Source organism: Takifugu flavidus, chromosome 4 (genome assembly GCF_003711565.1).
Source record: "Takifugu flavidus isolate HTHZ2018 chromosome 4, ASM371156v2, whole genome shotgun sequence".
NCBI classification, from domain to species: domain Eukaryota; kingdom Metazoa; phylum Chordata; class Actinopteri; order Tetraodontiformes; family Tetraodontidae; genus Takifugu; species Takifugu flavidus.
Window position 1 is genome coordinate 4893949 of NC_079523.1, and position 15192 is coordinate 4909140.

The 15192-nt window shown below is 43.9% G+C and overlaps 1 protein-coding gene across 4 annotated transcripts in view; it reads left to right on the forward strand.

Moving 5' to 3' along the window:
• The window catches only part of slc2a9l2 (solute carrier family 2 member 9, like 2), a 47204-nt gene that overhangs the window by 15327 nt on the left and 16685 nt on the right, over window positions 1-15192 (forward strand). For all 4 annotated transcript variants that reach the window (XM_057030794.1, XM_057030795.1, XM_057030796.1 and 1 more), the window contains 4 exons: window positions 2794-2981; window positions 4174-4284; window positions 10530-10631; window positions 10716-10791. In XM_057030794.1, the coding sequence (XP_056886774.1) occupies window positions 2794-2981; window positions 4174-4284; window positions 10530-10631; window positions 10716-10791 (477 nt within the window). The remainder of the gene's footprint in view (window positions 1-2793; window positions 2982-4173; window positions 4285-10529; window positions 10632-10715; window positions 10792-15192) is intronic.

The following is a 15192-nucleotide window of genomic DNA, read 5'->3' on the forward strand; positions in this document are numbered from 1 at the left end:
CTTATTACCAGGAGGCACCTCTGGTAATTAAATCTTTTGGACTCTTTCATAGAAATGATCCTTAATCGGATTTCTTTCTTTCACTGAGGACAATGAAGGCAAACTATCCACATTAAAACCCTTGTGTTATTTTAGGACATTGTTTTGTAGTTCACAGCCACTTTGGCCCAAATTCTAATCTACATGCGCAGCCTCGTCCAGCCATCGATTCCAAACTTTCTGATCTTTCATGTTAGCAGAAGGACACATCTCCAACTTAACTTTGTGTTAATGAAGCACATAAAGAAAATCAGACACAGCTGATGACTTTGATCAGCTGTGTCTCTGGGGTTATTTTTGCTCTTTCATGTGAGCCTAAATGAAAGTTGGATGATAACGGATGATGATGACATGAGAGATGACGCTTGCTTGACTCCATTTGTCCACCAGCCGCTAGTTTTAATTGGCAACATGAAAAGCGACCAGAGCCGAGTGGGCGTGAAGCACTTGAACTTTGACATCAGGACACGTAATTGTCACTTCTTAGATTTTCACCAAGATGGTTCACCACAGCCAATTAACATTAAAGATTAAGATTAAGATGTACTTTATTCATCCCCGTAGGGAAATTGAATTGTCGTAGCAACCTATACAAAGTATAGAAACAGAATAAATAAATAAATAAGATTAGAACGTTATAAGCATTTATACAGCATATATTATAAGCATATATATATAGAATATATACATAATATAATATATACATATTATAAGCATATATACATAAATATAGAATAAAATAGAAATAAAATTACAACATTAACATTACAGGGAGGGACTGTCCATGATTGTCCGCAGTTTCAACACCATCCTGTCCCTCAGCACCTCATCCAAGTTTGCAAGTTTAAATCCAACAACAGGCTCTGCCTTTTTGATGAGTCTGTTGGCATCCTTTGCTTTAATACCTGCTCCCCAGCACACTACAGCAAAGAAGATGGTGTTAGCCATGACAGACTGGTAGAACATGTGGAGCATCCTGCTGCAAACACTGAAGGACCTGAGTCTCCTGAGGAACTAGAGTCTGCTCATGGCCTTCTTGTAGACAGCATTGGTGTTTGTGGACCACTCCAGTTTATTGTCCAGCTAAACACCCAGGAACCTGTAAGATGGGACTTTTTCCACATCTTTCCCACTAATGCAGACTGGGGAGGGAGGGGACTTGCTTTTACTGAAGTCCACCACCATCTCCTTCGTCTTGGTCACGTTGAGCTGCAGAAGGTTCTCCCTGCTCCACCTGACAAAACTCTCCACACGGTCCCTGTATTCATCCTCCTGTCCATTCTCCACACACCCGACTATGACTGTGTCATCCGAGTACTTCTGGAGATGACATGTCTCAGAGTGATACTGGAGGTCAGCTGTGTAGGTGGTGAACAGGAATGGGGAGAGCACAGTTCCTTGTGGAGCTCCTGTGTTGCTCATCAGGGGGTCGGACACACAGCTCTCACAAACTGTGGTCGACCTGTCAGGTAGTCCTCAATCCAAGAAACATGGGGAGCATCCATCTGCATGTTCTCCAACTTAGCCCTCAGCAGTCTTGGCTGGATGGTGTTGAAGGCAGAAGAGAAGTCGAAGAACATGACCCGCACTGTGGTGTTTAGTCTGTCCAAGGAGGAGTAAGCCCTCTGCAGCAGGTATATCACTGCGGTAAAACTGGTTCAACTCATTAGCTTGGCAACCAAGGCATCTCATTTGGCTTCTTGATTTTTACGGAATCATTCTTCAGGAGAAAAGAGTAGAAAAATAATGAGATGCTGAGAATCTTTCACGATGCCTGCGTCCGAAGTGGAGCAGAGTTTGGAGCATCTTGTAACTGTGACTCGAGGGCCACGGCTGGCTGCTACAGGAGCCGGGTGTGGCTGAGGGGTCCAGGCCCAGTATTGCTGGTTATCACACAGCTCTTGAGCTTGACCTTTGAGTGGTGGTCCTGTGCTCTGATTAAAGGTCACACAGGTTAGAGGCGTTCAAGGCGGCCAAACTGTCGGAATTCAGGGACGCTGTGATGTTAATTTGGGGAAGTCTCATCTTTTTAATATAAAAAAAGGAGCCGTGGGAACACCCTTTGGTGATGACTGAAAAATCCCAATGAGAAGCTTAAAAGGTTGGTGAAACCACATTAGATTAGCAGCCACAAGTTCAGCATTGCTCAAAATGTCCGTCTAATCTGCATCTGCTGTTTATTAGAATTTCCCAAAATGAGAGTGTGAGGATTACTGACCCTTGATGAGGGAAACCTAATTAAGTCCTCAGAGAAAGAAAGGGTTTAATCCCTGCTTGGCAGCTCTGGTCGGAAGTGGGAAGTTTTCTTCATGTCTGCGTGGGTTTCCAATGTTAGTAAGTAAGACATTTTTACGGCTCGGCTTTATTTGGACAGGTCATGTCCTCCGCGGTGGTCCTCCGATTTAAGGATTTAAGCCTTAGTGTTTTTATCTTGGTTCATGTCCATCACCTTCAGCCACCGTGCCTTTCACAGACGGCAGGATTAAAATGAGCGAGGAACACTCACGTATTCCCTGCAGCCCTTCACTTTCAAGTAATGCAGACTCAAACGACCTTCACACTCCCAGAAACTGACTCAGCGCTGTGCACGCAACCCTTCCCCAATTAGCTTTTGAATATTTTATTCCTCCCCGATGCTGTTGTGTGGAGTGAATCTGACGAAACATCATGTGAAACACATGAGACAAACATTTCATTGCATTGCAGCTCTCTTCATGTTGTGCGTGTGTGTGTGTGTGTGTGTGTGTTTGTCAGCCTTCCAGAAGTTTTTAGGGAAGGATGATGTGTCCGAGGAGCTAGAAGAGGTGCACGCGGAGGCCCGAGCTCAGGAAACCCTGCAGGCCGTCTCTGTCTTCCAGCTGATGAAGAGCCAAACTGTTCGCTGGCAGCTCGTCACCGTCGTCGTCACCATGGCGTCCTATCAGCTCTGCGGCCTCAATGCGGTAAGCTGCAGCCTCATTCCACTTTTGAGGGATAAGGTGTCAGACGGGTATCATTCACTTTGGGCCAAGCTTTGGACAGAGGAGCATCCTCAGCTCTTCAAAAACGGACTGCACATTTGCCTCAGTCGAACTGTGCTGAAAGCTAGAAATGATAAAAACAAATGATGAATTTTGACACTTTGGCTGCTGTCGGGCATGAAAAAATCCCACCTGGGGGGGGGGGATTCTAGGTGAGAAATACAGACACGAAGCTGCAGAAATGCTTCCCCGTCCTGGCAGCCATTGAAAAGCCAATACCTTCACAGTAGATAAGGTGTGACAGCGTGTGTTATATGTCCCTTTGAAGTTCTATCAGTAGATTATTTTTATTATAAACGAGTGTGATACGGCTCCTCCTTTATTAGCAAGTTCAATCATCAGGGCACGTCGACGCTATAAGAATTTGTCTTGAAAAAAAATAACGTGAAATTATCTTTTGTGATTAAAACTGTGTCAAAGCAGATTTTGCTCATATTAATTCTTGTCTTCTTCCAAATTTACACCTCGCCCTCCCAATTTTGCCATTTTACAAATCCAGAGCTGATCTATTAGAGGAAAATGGTCTCCCTGCTCCATTGTATGTCTGTCCGACAGGTCAGTTGATATAAATATGCAAAGGAAGAGCTCAAAGTGGTGACTCGCCTGTATAATTTGCCTGACCGCCCTGCTGTGTGGGGTAAATGCAAATTGATTCATGCGTCAAGTCTGAAACAGAGATCATAAAAAAAGAGTTTTTGATACAAAATCTGTTCCGATAATGACCTTCTGGGATATGACGCAAGTCTGGAAATCAGAGCTCATGTCAGTATGACAGATGACAGTATGCTTCATTTGCATAAATCCTAATTCCAAGAAGAGAATGTAATTTTGATCAGCCTGCAAGCCTTTTACTGCCCGTCACACCTGTCAAAAGACGGCTGCTGAGTTTAGGAATCACAATTCCTGACATTAGGGTTGACAGTCGCCACGTTTCCTCCCGCGAGGGAGCGGCAGCTTCTGTCAACTCTGGTAATAATACCAGAAGAACATAGACTGAAATCCATTTAAATGTTTGATCCAAATGTTTAGGAGCAGGTAAAGAAAATCCGGTCCCGTCTTGCGTGATAGACAGCTGATAGAAGGTGACTGCTGCTAATCACATGCTTGTCTTCAGCTCTGGTACTACACCAATGGGATCCTTCTGGAGGCTGGCTTCAACCAAGAGATTGTCCCGTACATCACGCTTAGCACCGGGGGCATTGAAACTCTGGCGGCCATCATCTCGGTGAGTTTCAAGCATAGTGGATCAAATATTAATGCAGGTTGTGGGTCAGTTTGACCGCCCCCATGCTGCACATCCGGCTGTTTAAGACATGCAATATTCAAGTGTTGGACAAAGCTCAAGTTCAGAAGGGTGAAATTATTTATGATGCACGCCATCTCTTTTGGCCCAGAGGATGTGGAGGAGATTCCCTCAGTCAGCACTTTTGTATCTGGAGGAATTGAACAGCTCCCATCAGCTAATTGCTGCTTCTTCATTGGCACTTGTTGAGATAACACCTGGCATTAAGGCGTCCTGTAATGATTTATTGCACAACATCAGTAATAGAGCACACTGATTAACTCCCTGGAAGTAAAAGCAGTAATACATCTTTTTTTCCTGTTTGTTATTCAACTGCTAATTCTGACAGTTGCACAGCCCCCCCCCTCCCCGAAGCGCTTACATTTCCTCCACTGACCTCACATCTGTTCCTTTGCCGGGATGGGAGACAGCTGATAATTGTGGCGGCTTTTGCAGCCGTGGACAGGGAGTCAATTTATCTCACGGGGCTCGGGTAACCCGCGCTGTAGGAGCGTGAGCTCGGGCAGGATCACAACGCTGTATCGATCCAGATACCGGGGAACGGGGAGGGCTTTGGTAACTACATTATTTGGCTGGTTAAGCCTCTACCATGGATGCTGTACAGCAGTAGAACTGGACAAAACATTGATTTTATAGGAAAAAAGTTAATTCTCTCACTGTTGAAATTATGGATGAACTTCCTTATAGGCCCTGTGGTGACGGTGGCGGGTTAACGTCCGCTCGTCATTCTTGCCTTCCTTTCAGTGAAACTTCAAAATAATGAATACCGGACCGGATTTTAATTAGATTTTCAGAAAATGTTGGTAATGATTACATTTTTTTAAATATGTTCCTGAGAGACCTTTGGGGAAGTTCTCCAGGTCACTCACTCACTCACTCACTCACTCACTCACTCACTCACTCACTCACTCACTCTCTCTCTCACTCTCTCACTCACTCACTCTCTCACTCTCTCACTCACTCACTCACTCACTCACTCACACACACACACACACGCACGCACGCACGCACGCGCACACACACACACACACACACATGCATCACTTATTTGCACACTCACGCCTCAGGGCAGGTTGGAGACCAGTCGGTCACTATGGTAGCCCGAGAAATCCAACACAGATACACGGTTTATGGAAAGTAGTCCATCTTACAAATCATGTACGTGACTGGACTGGTAATCTGGTATACTGGGATATTCCACAGTTTGAGGGAGATATACAGAGGATGTTACCGTGACCCTCAGCAATGGAGCCGTAGACAACCAAGCATCCATGTTCCTGACTGCTTCCAGTTCTGAGTGATGCGTTGGGAATGACTTACTCTGACTGGCTGCAGCTTAAACACCTGACTGCCTGGTGACTTCACACACCAGCAGGCCTTGTTCAGACATCACTTTTCTGTCCAGCTTTACAACAGGCTCCCAGCTGGAGCATCATCGCCCCCCACCGGCCGTCTTTGATGAACATAAACTCCTGTACTCATGAATGTATGATTAAAGGGAATAAAGAGGATTTTGAACCTCTTTGTGAGTGAGCGTTTCAGGACACTTTTAATATTTCATGGCTGCTGAACAGTCACCACGGCTACACGTTGAGCGTCAGCAGAATCTCCAGTGATTAAAACTACCGGTAGTTTGATTTGAGGATCCTGGAGTGTCAAACGTGCATGACAGTTATTAAAGCCACTGGAGCATCCTTACAAAAGTCATCCTCTCATTTTCATTGAATCAAAGGAGTATTTTCTGGCCCATCTCCATTAGCAACACCTTTACATCAAACAGAACTACCCCCACAGAGTATCGACACAAAATCTGCCAATTTTTAATTACCACTAAAAAAACCTATGAGGTTGTGAAAAACCATTTTTCTATTCTGAACTTAAGTTTGAATAAGTTTAGAGTAATTTTTTTTAACACATCTGTCTTATGATATTGTCCTGCACAGTCAATTGTGTTCATTTTTGCAGTTGGAGGCCTTTTTGAAGTGAAGTGAAGAAGTGTTAATTACATCACATTTGACCAGTTTGCATCTCAACCCTTTTTTAGGAGCTCTGAACGGCAGATTTAACAGCGAATTATCAACATGACAGGAGGGGCATGATAAATTGCATGCTAACATGTGTGCGTGTAGGACGCTTGTCGTTGAGCTGCAGTCCGTTTCTCCACGCCGCGCCGCTCGCGTGATTCGCTTTGGCCTCCAGTGTGCAGCAGGATGGGATAAGAGCTGCCTGGAGGACTTTCCGATCATGTCGATGTTGCAGACATCAGTAACGTCTTAAAGGAAGAAGGAACCTTAAAACTCGGCTTTTGACTACAGGCAGGAACGAGATGTCACGGTTGTTCAGTCTGATCTGATTCATTAAGCTCTGTTAGGTTCATCCATTGTGTTGTTTATTCTCCTCAGACGTTGAGATGTCCGATGCTTTTAATGCGTGTGAGGTTTACCGAGATGCTGCCCTCCTTTTTCAAGCCCCGCTGTGCCGTTGTCCTTTCATGCCGACTTACTTGTCGCGCTGCAGCTGGTTAACGCACGTAAACTGTGGAGTGTGTGCCACCCCACATTAAATCACACACACGCTGCCATCTTGGCCCTTTTTTTTAACCTCCAAAGGGTCATCTTACTGGACAGAAAAAGACATTACAATAAACACGTCTGCAAACAGTTGATTTGCTCCCGGTTTACCAATTTGAGTGTTTCTTAAGATGCTGTGCATGTGAAGGACCACTGCTGCTTCAAGCTTTGACCAGTGAGCTTTAATAGCTCATTTGTTTTGTGTTGTGAGTCCCTGAATGATGCTGAATTATTATTCATCGGGTTTTATCAGGGAGCGGTTTTGATTCTGTAATGGAAAGACTTAAAATGTAATGAATACCGGTAGTTTTGCATAAATAGTCACAGCGACGCCCCGGTATTGGAACATGGAGTCCTTGTGTGTCATTGGGCCCGACATTTTAATGCAAGCTTGTCCTGTAGAAAAATGTCAGAAGTAACCAGATGAACTGAAGAAATCCACCAAAATATTGGGTTACACCATCTCTGCCTTCATACATGAGCAATCTAATTATGCCGTGCGTGCATTTGAAACATGATCGCTCTTGGTTGTATGGATTTCCGCTCAGATGTTATTTTATCCACAGCTGAATGAGAGAATTATATTAGAACCACATTGAGATGGTGTGAAAGGAATCTTATGTCACCGACAGCACAGTTCCAAGCACATTAGGCTTTATTGTTAAATCTGTTAGAAGCATTGTCTCAATTCTAATTAAGCCTATTACACATTATTATGGGGTGCTGCAACTGTGAGACAGGCAGTCACGCCTTTGAAGGAACGTTTGGAACTCACATTCAGGAGGGAGCATAGATGGTTCATCCAATAATTCCTTTTTTCCTGGGCTTTTTCATTGGTGAAAACTAAAGTAAACAAGATGTCACAAGCACGCACGCACGCACACACGCACGCACGCACAGAAGATTTCATGATTTCAAGAACACGAGAGCAGATCTCTTCGGCTTCATGACAGTTAAAGTAGAAAATAACTAAAAAATGCCCACAGTGATTGAACAAATGCGAGTAACCTTTTTAAAGATTCTCTGAAAGGCCACTCAATGCTGAGACCATGATGGAGGAAGGTAGATACACAGTGGTATGGGAAAGTTTAACCACCCTTGACAATTGGCATTATTTTTATTCACCAATCATTGGGTGTTTTAATTCACAACTTAATTTTGATATATCAAATAACTGATGAACACAATCATATTTCAGCAGTGAAATGAGGTTTATTGGGTTAGCAGAAAATGAGCAATATGCCCCAAAGCCAAAAAAAGGCCTGTGCATAAATTTGGGCACCTTAATAGAAAAATCATATTAATATTTAGTAGAGCCTCCTTTTGCAAAAATAACAGCCTGTATGAGTGTCTGGATCCTGGATGATGGTATTTTGGCCCATTCCACCTGGCAAAACCTCTGCAATTCAGTGATGTTTGAAGGACTCCGAGCATGGACAGCCTGCTTCAAGTCATCCCACAGATTCTCGATGATATTCATATGGGATGGCCTTTCCAAAACATTGTACTTGTTCCTCTGCATGAATGCTCGGGTAGATTTTGAGCAATGTTTGGGGTCGTTGTCTTGTTGAAACACCCATCCCCGGCGCAACTTCAACTTTGTGACAGACTCTTGAACATTATTCTCAAGAATCTGCTGATACTGAGCGGAATCCATGCGACCCTCAATTTTAACAAGATTCCCAGTACCAGCACTGGCCACACAGCTCCACAGCATGATGGAACCTCCACCAAATTTTACTGTGGGAAGCATCTGTGTTCTTTTGCCGCCATGCATATCGCCTCTTGTTGTGACCAAACAATTACATTTTTGTTTCATCAGTCCACAGTATCTTGTTCCAAAATGATATTGGCTTGTCCAGATGTTCTTTCGCATACCTCAGGCGACTCAGTTTGTGGCGACGTTTGTGAAGAAAAGGCTTCTTCCGCATCACTCTTCCGTACAGCCTTTTGACCGATGCACAGCGACACCGTCTGCAGCAAGATATCCTTGCAAGTCTTTGGAGGTTGTCTGTGGGTTGTTTTTAACCATTCTGACCATCCTTCGTCTTTGCCTCTTTGCAATTTTTCTTCTCAAAACCACTCCTGGGCTTAACAAGAACTGTGCCTTTGGCCTTCCATTTCCTCACAATGTTCCTGACAGTGGAGACTGACAGCTGGAATCTTTTGGACAGCTTTTTGTAACCTTCCCCTAAACCATAATGCTGGATAATCTTGGTTTTGAGGTCATTAGAAAGTTGTTTTGAGGCTCCCGTTTTGCAGCTCTTCAGAGAGTCAAACAGAATGAGAACTGGCATTTGGCCACCTTAAATACCTTTTGTCATTAAGTTCAAGGCTTAATGAGCTCACCAAACCAACTTTGTGTGTCCAATTATCTCGTGATGATTAGTTACAGGCCATCAAAGCAACAAAATGACAAGGGTTCCCACATGTTTGCACAGCCTATTTTTTTTACATTTGATTTAATTTTATACAATTGCATCCTATGAATACTTAAAATCTGTGTTTTGAAATCAAGCTAACACTTGGCTCTTATGGGCAAATGAAGAACATGCCACCAAGATAATTTTGTGTGAAGTCAGAGTCCATTATTACACAACCTCCGAGGGGGTGCCCAAACTTTCTCATACCACTGTAGGTGAGAGCTTAGATCCGTGTGTCAAGATCAGGTCACCGTGGTGGAATTATTGATGAAGACAGTCCTCTTGCGGTGCGTGGTCACCGTGTCATGTGCATTGACTACTTTCAGCAGAATTTACTGATGGTTCAAAGAGTCTCGCAAATTGCAATATGTACGTTAAAAAAACATTACGTGCGCACGCACGTGCCTACTGAACTCAGTCACTTACACACTCACTCAATCTCACACTCTCTCACTCAATCTCACACTCAATCACACACAGACACACACACATGCACAATATACCATTCCAAATATTACGTTAAAAAAACATTACGTTTGAGTGTGCAAGCATGATTGAGTGAGTGTGTAAGTAACTGAGTTCCTAAAGCACACACGCGCACACGTGCGCACTTACGCGCACATAAGCGCACATGCTCGCACACTCGAAATAATGGTTTTTTTTAACGTAATATTTTGAAAGGTCTAATGTGCATGTGTGTGTGTCTGTGTGTGAGTGAGTGTGAGATTGAGTGAGTGTGTAAGTGACTAAATTCCGCAAGCACACGTTACGCTCTCATCAAAAGCCGGCGACGTGGTTGCGGCCATCATGTTGCTCGACCATATGGCAGACACAGCAGGAAGTGCATAGCTGGGAAAATGAAAAGTCCAAAATAGGCAGTAACATCATGATAGCACTCGGTGCGTCCCCATATGTGAACATAAGGCCCGTCGCAATGCAGAGCGCTAAAAGTTCGATTTTCTTTATTTAATTGTTTTGTCAGTTTGAGGCAGATATTGCTCCTCTGCAGGTTGTTGAGGTCGTCATAGCAGCCTGTCAATTATGTTCACATCAGCCTCCTTGTATTCATATGTTAACAGGTGTTTTCTTGGGTTAAAATAAAATTTGGCACCTGTCGTTTGTCATTTACAGAGCTGAATGAATTACAGTCACAATTGTACTCCTCTTTTCTGAGGGCTTGGTGATAGAGCGGATCGGGAGGAAACCCCTGCTGATATTTGGTTTCACCGCCATGGCTGTGTTCTTCAGTCTGCTCACAGTATTCCTCAACTTCCAGGTAAGCATTTAGAGTCTGATCCATCCTGTGTAAAGTAAAGCCATCATTACCAAGGACGTGATCATACCTTTCATTTTAATGCAGGACCGTGTGTCGTGGATGCCCTACCTCAGTTACATCTGCATCCTGGCCGTGATCGCATCCTTCTGCTCTGGACCGGGTAAGTCAGCTCGATCTTTTTCTGTAATTTCTTTGATTTTCTTACACGAGCCCACATTCAACCGCAAACATCCAATTCACAAACGTGCCAGAAAAATAGGTTAAGCTATCAGGAAATCGCTTTTCTTCCATTTTCATATATAATTAATAATTCGAGTCTTAGAGCACACACAGAGTGTGTATCTCATGGACATTCATACAACACCGTGAGAGCGAGGAGGCTGACCGGGAGGCTGACCGGGAGGCTGACTTTGAGTTTCAAGGTGAGGCTACAGCTGCCAGCACACATACATTTCTCTACAATAATAATGTCTCCAGGGACTGTTAATCCCAAAGTGCCTCATGTGCTACAAGACCAGCAGAATAGCAGAGAGTGTGTGGGTCTGAGTGGCTCATACACCGGCCCTGCATGTTAATGTGAGGATGGAGCCTGACCAGCCACACACACACACACCACACACACACACACGCAGGCACGCGACATGGCAGCACCACTGTCCTATGCTACCGTGTCACACCTCGCCTGTGGCTTTAGACCGTTCAGTGTGGAGGTGGTAATCATCTAGGGAAGAGGGATACTTTATCATCTGTTGCCACCATGTAACAGTGATTTATGGTCTCCTGAAACTAATGAAGCCCTTCATTTCATTGGTAGAGGGGAGTGAAATAAAAAAAAGCCCTCACAGGACCCCAGCAGCATTCCAAGCTTGTGAGTGAATAAATTAGGAATCACAATTCCTGTTCTGCTGTAGAGACACTGACCCATTTATTTCAGAGTAAACGATGACCTCTTTAATAAAAATAGAGCTATAGATCTTCATATTACCCTGGCTCATGAATTGAAGAGATATCAAAGAAGGCAGAGTAGAGGGTTTGTAAAAACCCCAATGTTTTATATGCTCTTAATTTGGCGGTGACAACTCAGCCACCCTGGATTCAAAGGAAAAATGATCAAGTAAAAACTCAAATTAAATCATGCAGAGTGGCATGAGCATGTGAACATGGTTTTGCCAGAGATTTGTTGACAACTTGGTAGACTAGAGAGCAGAGAGGCAGATTGTTCTTAAGCGATGGGAGATAAGAGAGCTTTTAAATGCCAGCTGTTCTGCTTTCTTTATTTATGTTATTTTATGATTTATGTTCATTTATGTGGTGAAAATTTAGATTTTGCAGCAGTAAAATCAATTTTATTGGTTCCAGAAAAGATACATTATTGGTATATTTCTTCCTTTCGCTCTGTCCAGCTAAAACATTTCTTTTGTCCTTTATGGTGCTACCGGCTTGCTGTGTGTGTGCACAGATGACTCCAGTAAGCCCAGATACTGTACCTGCAGGAGCGGCAGGTGAGACAGGAAGACTTCTGAGAGACGTGCTTTCAGACCGTGCGAGACAGATGATTGACAAGAACAACTTCTATCTGCTGAGACAATTTTCTGCCAAACAGCACCAGGGAAGAGTTCCTGTAGTGTGACTGTAGCAAGTGGAGTTTAATTGGGTCCGTTCGGCTATCACCATAGAAACTAAGGAACTGATGCTGTTGGAAACAGTTTGAAATGTAGGTAGATGAAGACGTGTGTGAAGATAAGTGGCAGTTGTTTGCTGTGGTTTTTGGAAGCGTTGGAAGCGACTTTAGTTGCCTTCTTTTCCATTTCAGGACTCCTCCTGCTCCACTTCTTGCTTGTACTGAGCCACATCATTAAACTCGTTAAATGAATTAACACCCAGCATCTCCTCTGGAGATCCTTGGTTCTTGGCACCGAATGGGATGCTACTTGACCCATGAAATCCACTGAACCATTGTTTCACGCAACCCACTCCTGCTCACGGCAACACTGGAGGTCGTACCGCAGAATTACCAGCTGGAGCGTGATAAATAGGTGCAAGAGTGTCCAGATGACTGATGGAGTATCTAAACCTCAACACAGAATCAAGTATAATTCATGAGGGGGCTCTTCACAGTGGGTCGGGAGTGTTTTTAAACTGTCACGTTCACAATGTGTGTGTTCGTTGTGGCTGTTCTTCTCCCAGCAGAACGCTGCACAGCAGAGAGGTAATGATATTTGCTTCCACATCACTGTTTTAATTATTGTGCCCGGAGATGTGGATGGTTCAGCAACACCTGCTGCCCCGCTCAAATCGCGGTCCTGACGTTATGTGTTACGTGATCCTATTATATCCTATTCTAGAGGTCAAGTTAGCTTCAGGAAGTTGCACAACGCTTCTAATCAGATTACTGAACAGACAAGGAAGGAGATGACTTACTGGAATATGAATATGTATAAATTAAAGGACTGTACGTGCACAAATCTCTGCAGATGTGCAAAGCAAGTAGGTGTTGACAGCAGCTGTTTGTGTGATCGCAGCATCTGGTCATGTGGACACCGGATTTGTCTGCTTTATACGTGATTGGCCTGAATAAAAGGATCCTCTCCGGTGCTCCGTGTGTACAACCTGTTATGAGGCCTAACACAGCTGTCCCACCCTGAGTCGGAGCTCTCCTCTGACGAGTGGGTGTTCTGATGGTGTCTCTATTGATTGCTTTGCGTTGATTGACAGATGGGAGCATGGCAACCCCACCGATCACACCCTGGGGAGTGACGTGCAGGTGTGTGTGGGGGGAAAGGGCTGCAGAGCACTCTGCTAGTTTATCAATAACATGATCCTGGAGGTGCAACCAGTGAATAACTGAATAAATACAAGACTAACCTTTTTTCCTTTCCCACTAATATCCTCGCTATTGTCTGGAAGGCTGATGTAACTTTATGTAATGGTGATGCGTTGGAAGACCTTCCAAAAACACTTAAATCTAAATAATCCTTCCAATATATTTCTGGTGCAGTGATCAGTTGGGAGGCTGTTTTCTGTAACAGGCATCTAACCTGTGGGTCACTTACTGTACTTGTATGCAGATTCAAGTCTCTGGTCTCTGCTCAACTGGATAATTTGGTATTGAATTCAACAAAGTGAAACTGCTGATCTGTTTCTATCGAACAAATGCCTTTTTTCCTTCACCTGAAACAGCATTATGGCATCAATATATTGATTTTTGTGAAATTACCAACAGCCCAGTGTGACAACATTCAGATCAACTGAATATGATGGAATTACACGTCTTTATTTCAACGCGTTATTTGGAGATGATTGAGCAAGCAAATGATTTCAGGCTTCTTGCCCTTGTTTTGTCATTCTTTTGTCTCCATTATTGTAGTGTTTTCTTCTTCATTGGAACTGCTGCATTCATGTTTATCAGCAGCTCATGCGTGGGGCACCTGTCTCGCCCGTGTTGTAGTTGATGAGCACGGAGGGCCCGGAGCCGAGTGGAGAGAAAACAGCTACACAGAAGAACCTGCTGGCCCACTTCATGGGTCTGAGTACAATAAAAACAACAAGGGAACCATTAGTGATCTGTAAACACTTCAGGATGGAGCTTTTTTTATTTTGCCTATGTGCTGCTGTGTGAAGTACCATCTCAAATTGGATTCCATCCTTAGAATTGTTTGTCTGTCTGGATCTTTTTGAAGAGATTCTTCCCATTTTGCATTTTGAGTGTTTGACTCCATAAACGAAGAGGCAAAAATAAGTCTCCCATTGATGGATCTGATCCATGATCCTCCAATTCTGTGATCCACTCCGAATATTGAGCAGTTCACATCCATCTTCCTGACAGTTAGCGCCACTTTACAGCATAACAACCCCGCCTCTGATCTGGGTGCACGTCGCTGTGCAGAAACGTTGCTCCAAGTATCTTCACAAACTTTGGAAACTCGCTGCGGAGCCGCTGACAACGATTGTGTTGTGTCCTGATTCCGGCTGATTCCAGCTTTAACAGCGGCAGTAGCTGTTGTTGCAGTCACTGCTCTGCTGCAAGAATAAATGATCTGTATGGATTTTTGGTCCCTGTAGTAACCATTCATGGAAAAAAGAAGTGGCTTTGCGTTTGTGCAGCCAAAGGGGACTACATTAATGGGAATGTATGAGGGTGAAAAAAAGAGAAATGTGAGCCAGGAGTTGCATAGAAATGTGTTTAAACGCTCTGGGCAGCTCAAACCTCTTCTCAACATACTGAGATAGGATTCTCAACAGCGGCTATCACAGCAGTGGCTGTTTAATCTCTCACCGTGCTGCTCCAATAGTAGAAATGGGTCACATGGGAGGCACTGATGCATGTCCTTGTCTGGTCAGTGGGCATCAGTTTGGTGCAATCCTGCATCTATTTTGGTTGCAGAACCTTGTGTGTTGGTTTGGGGCGGTGTCCCTACTGCATCAACATTCACCTAAAAAAAGGGGAAACATATAGCGTGAGTCAGAATCTATATCATCCTGATTTCACGCTGGTATAATCAGAATGTTGTCTCAGATGAGATTATTTTGAATCAAATTTGATGATTATCAGCTATCAGGT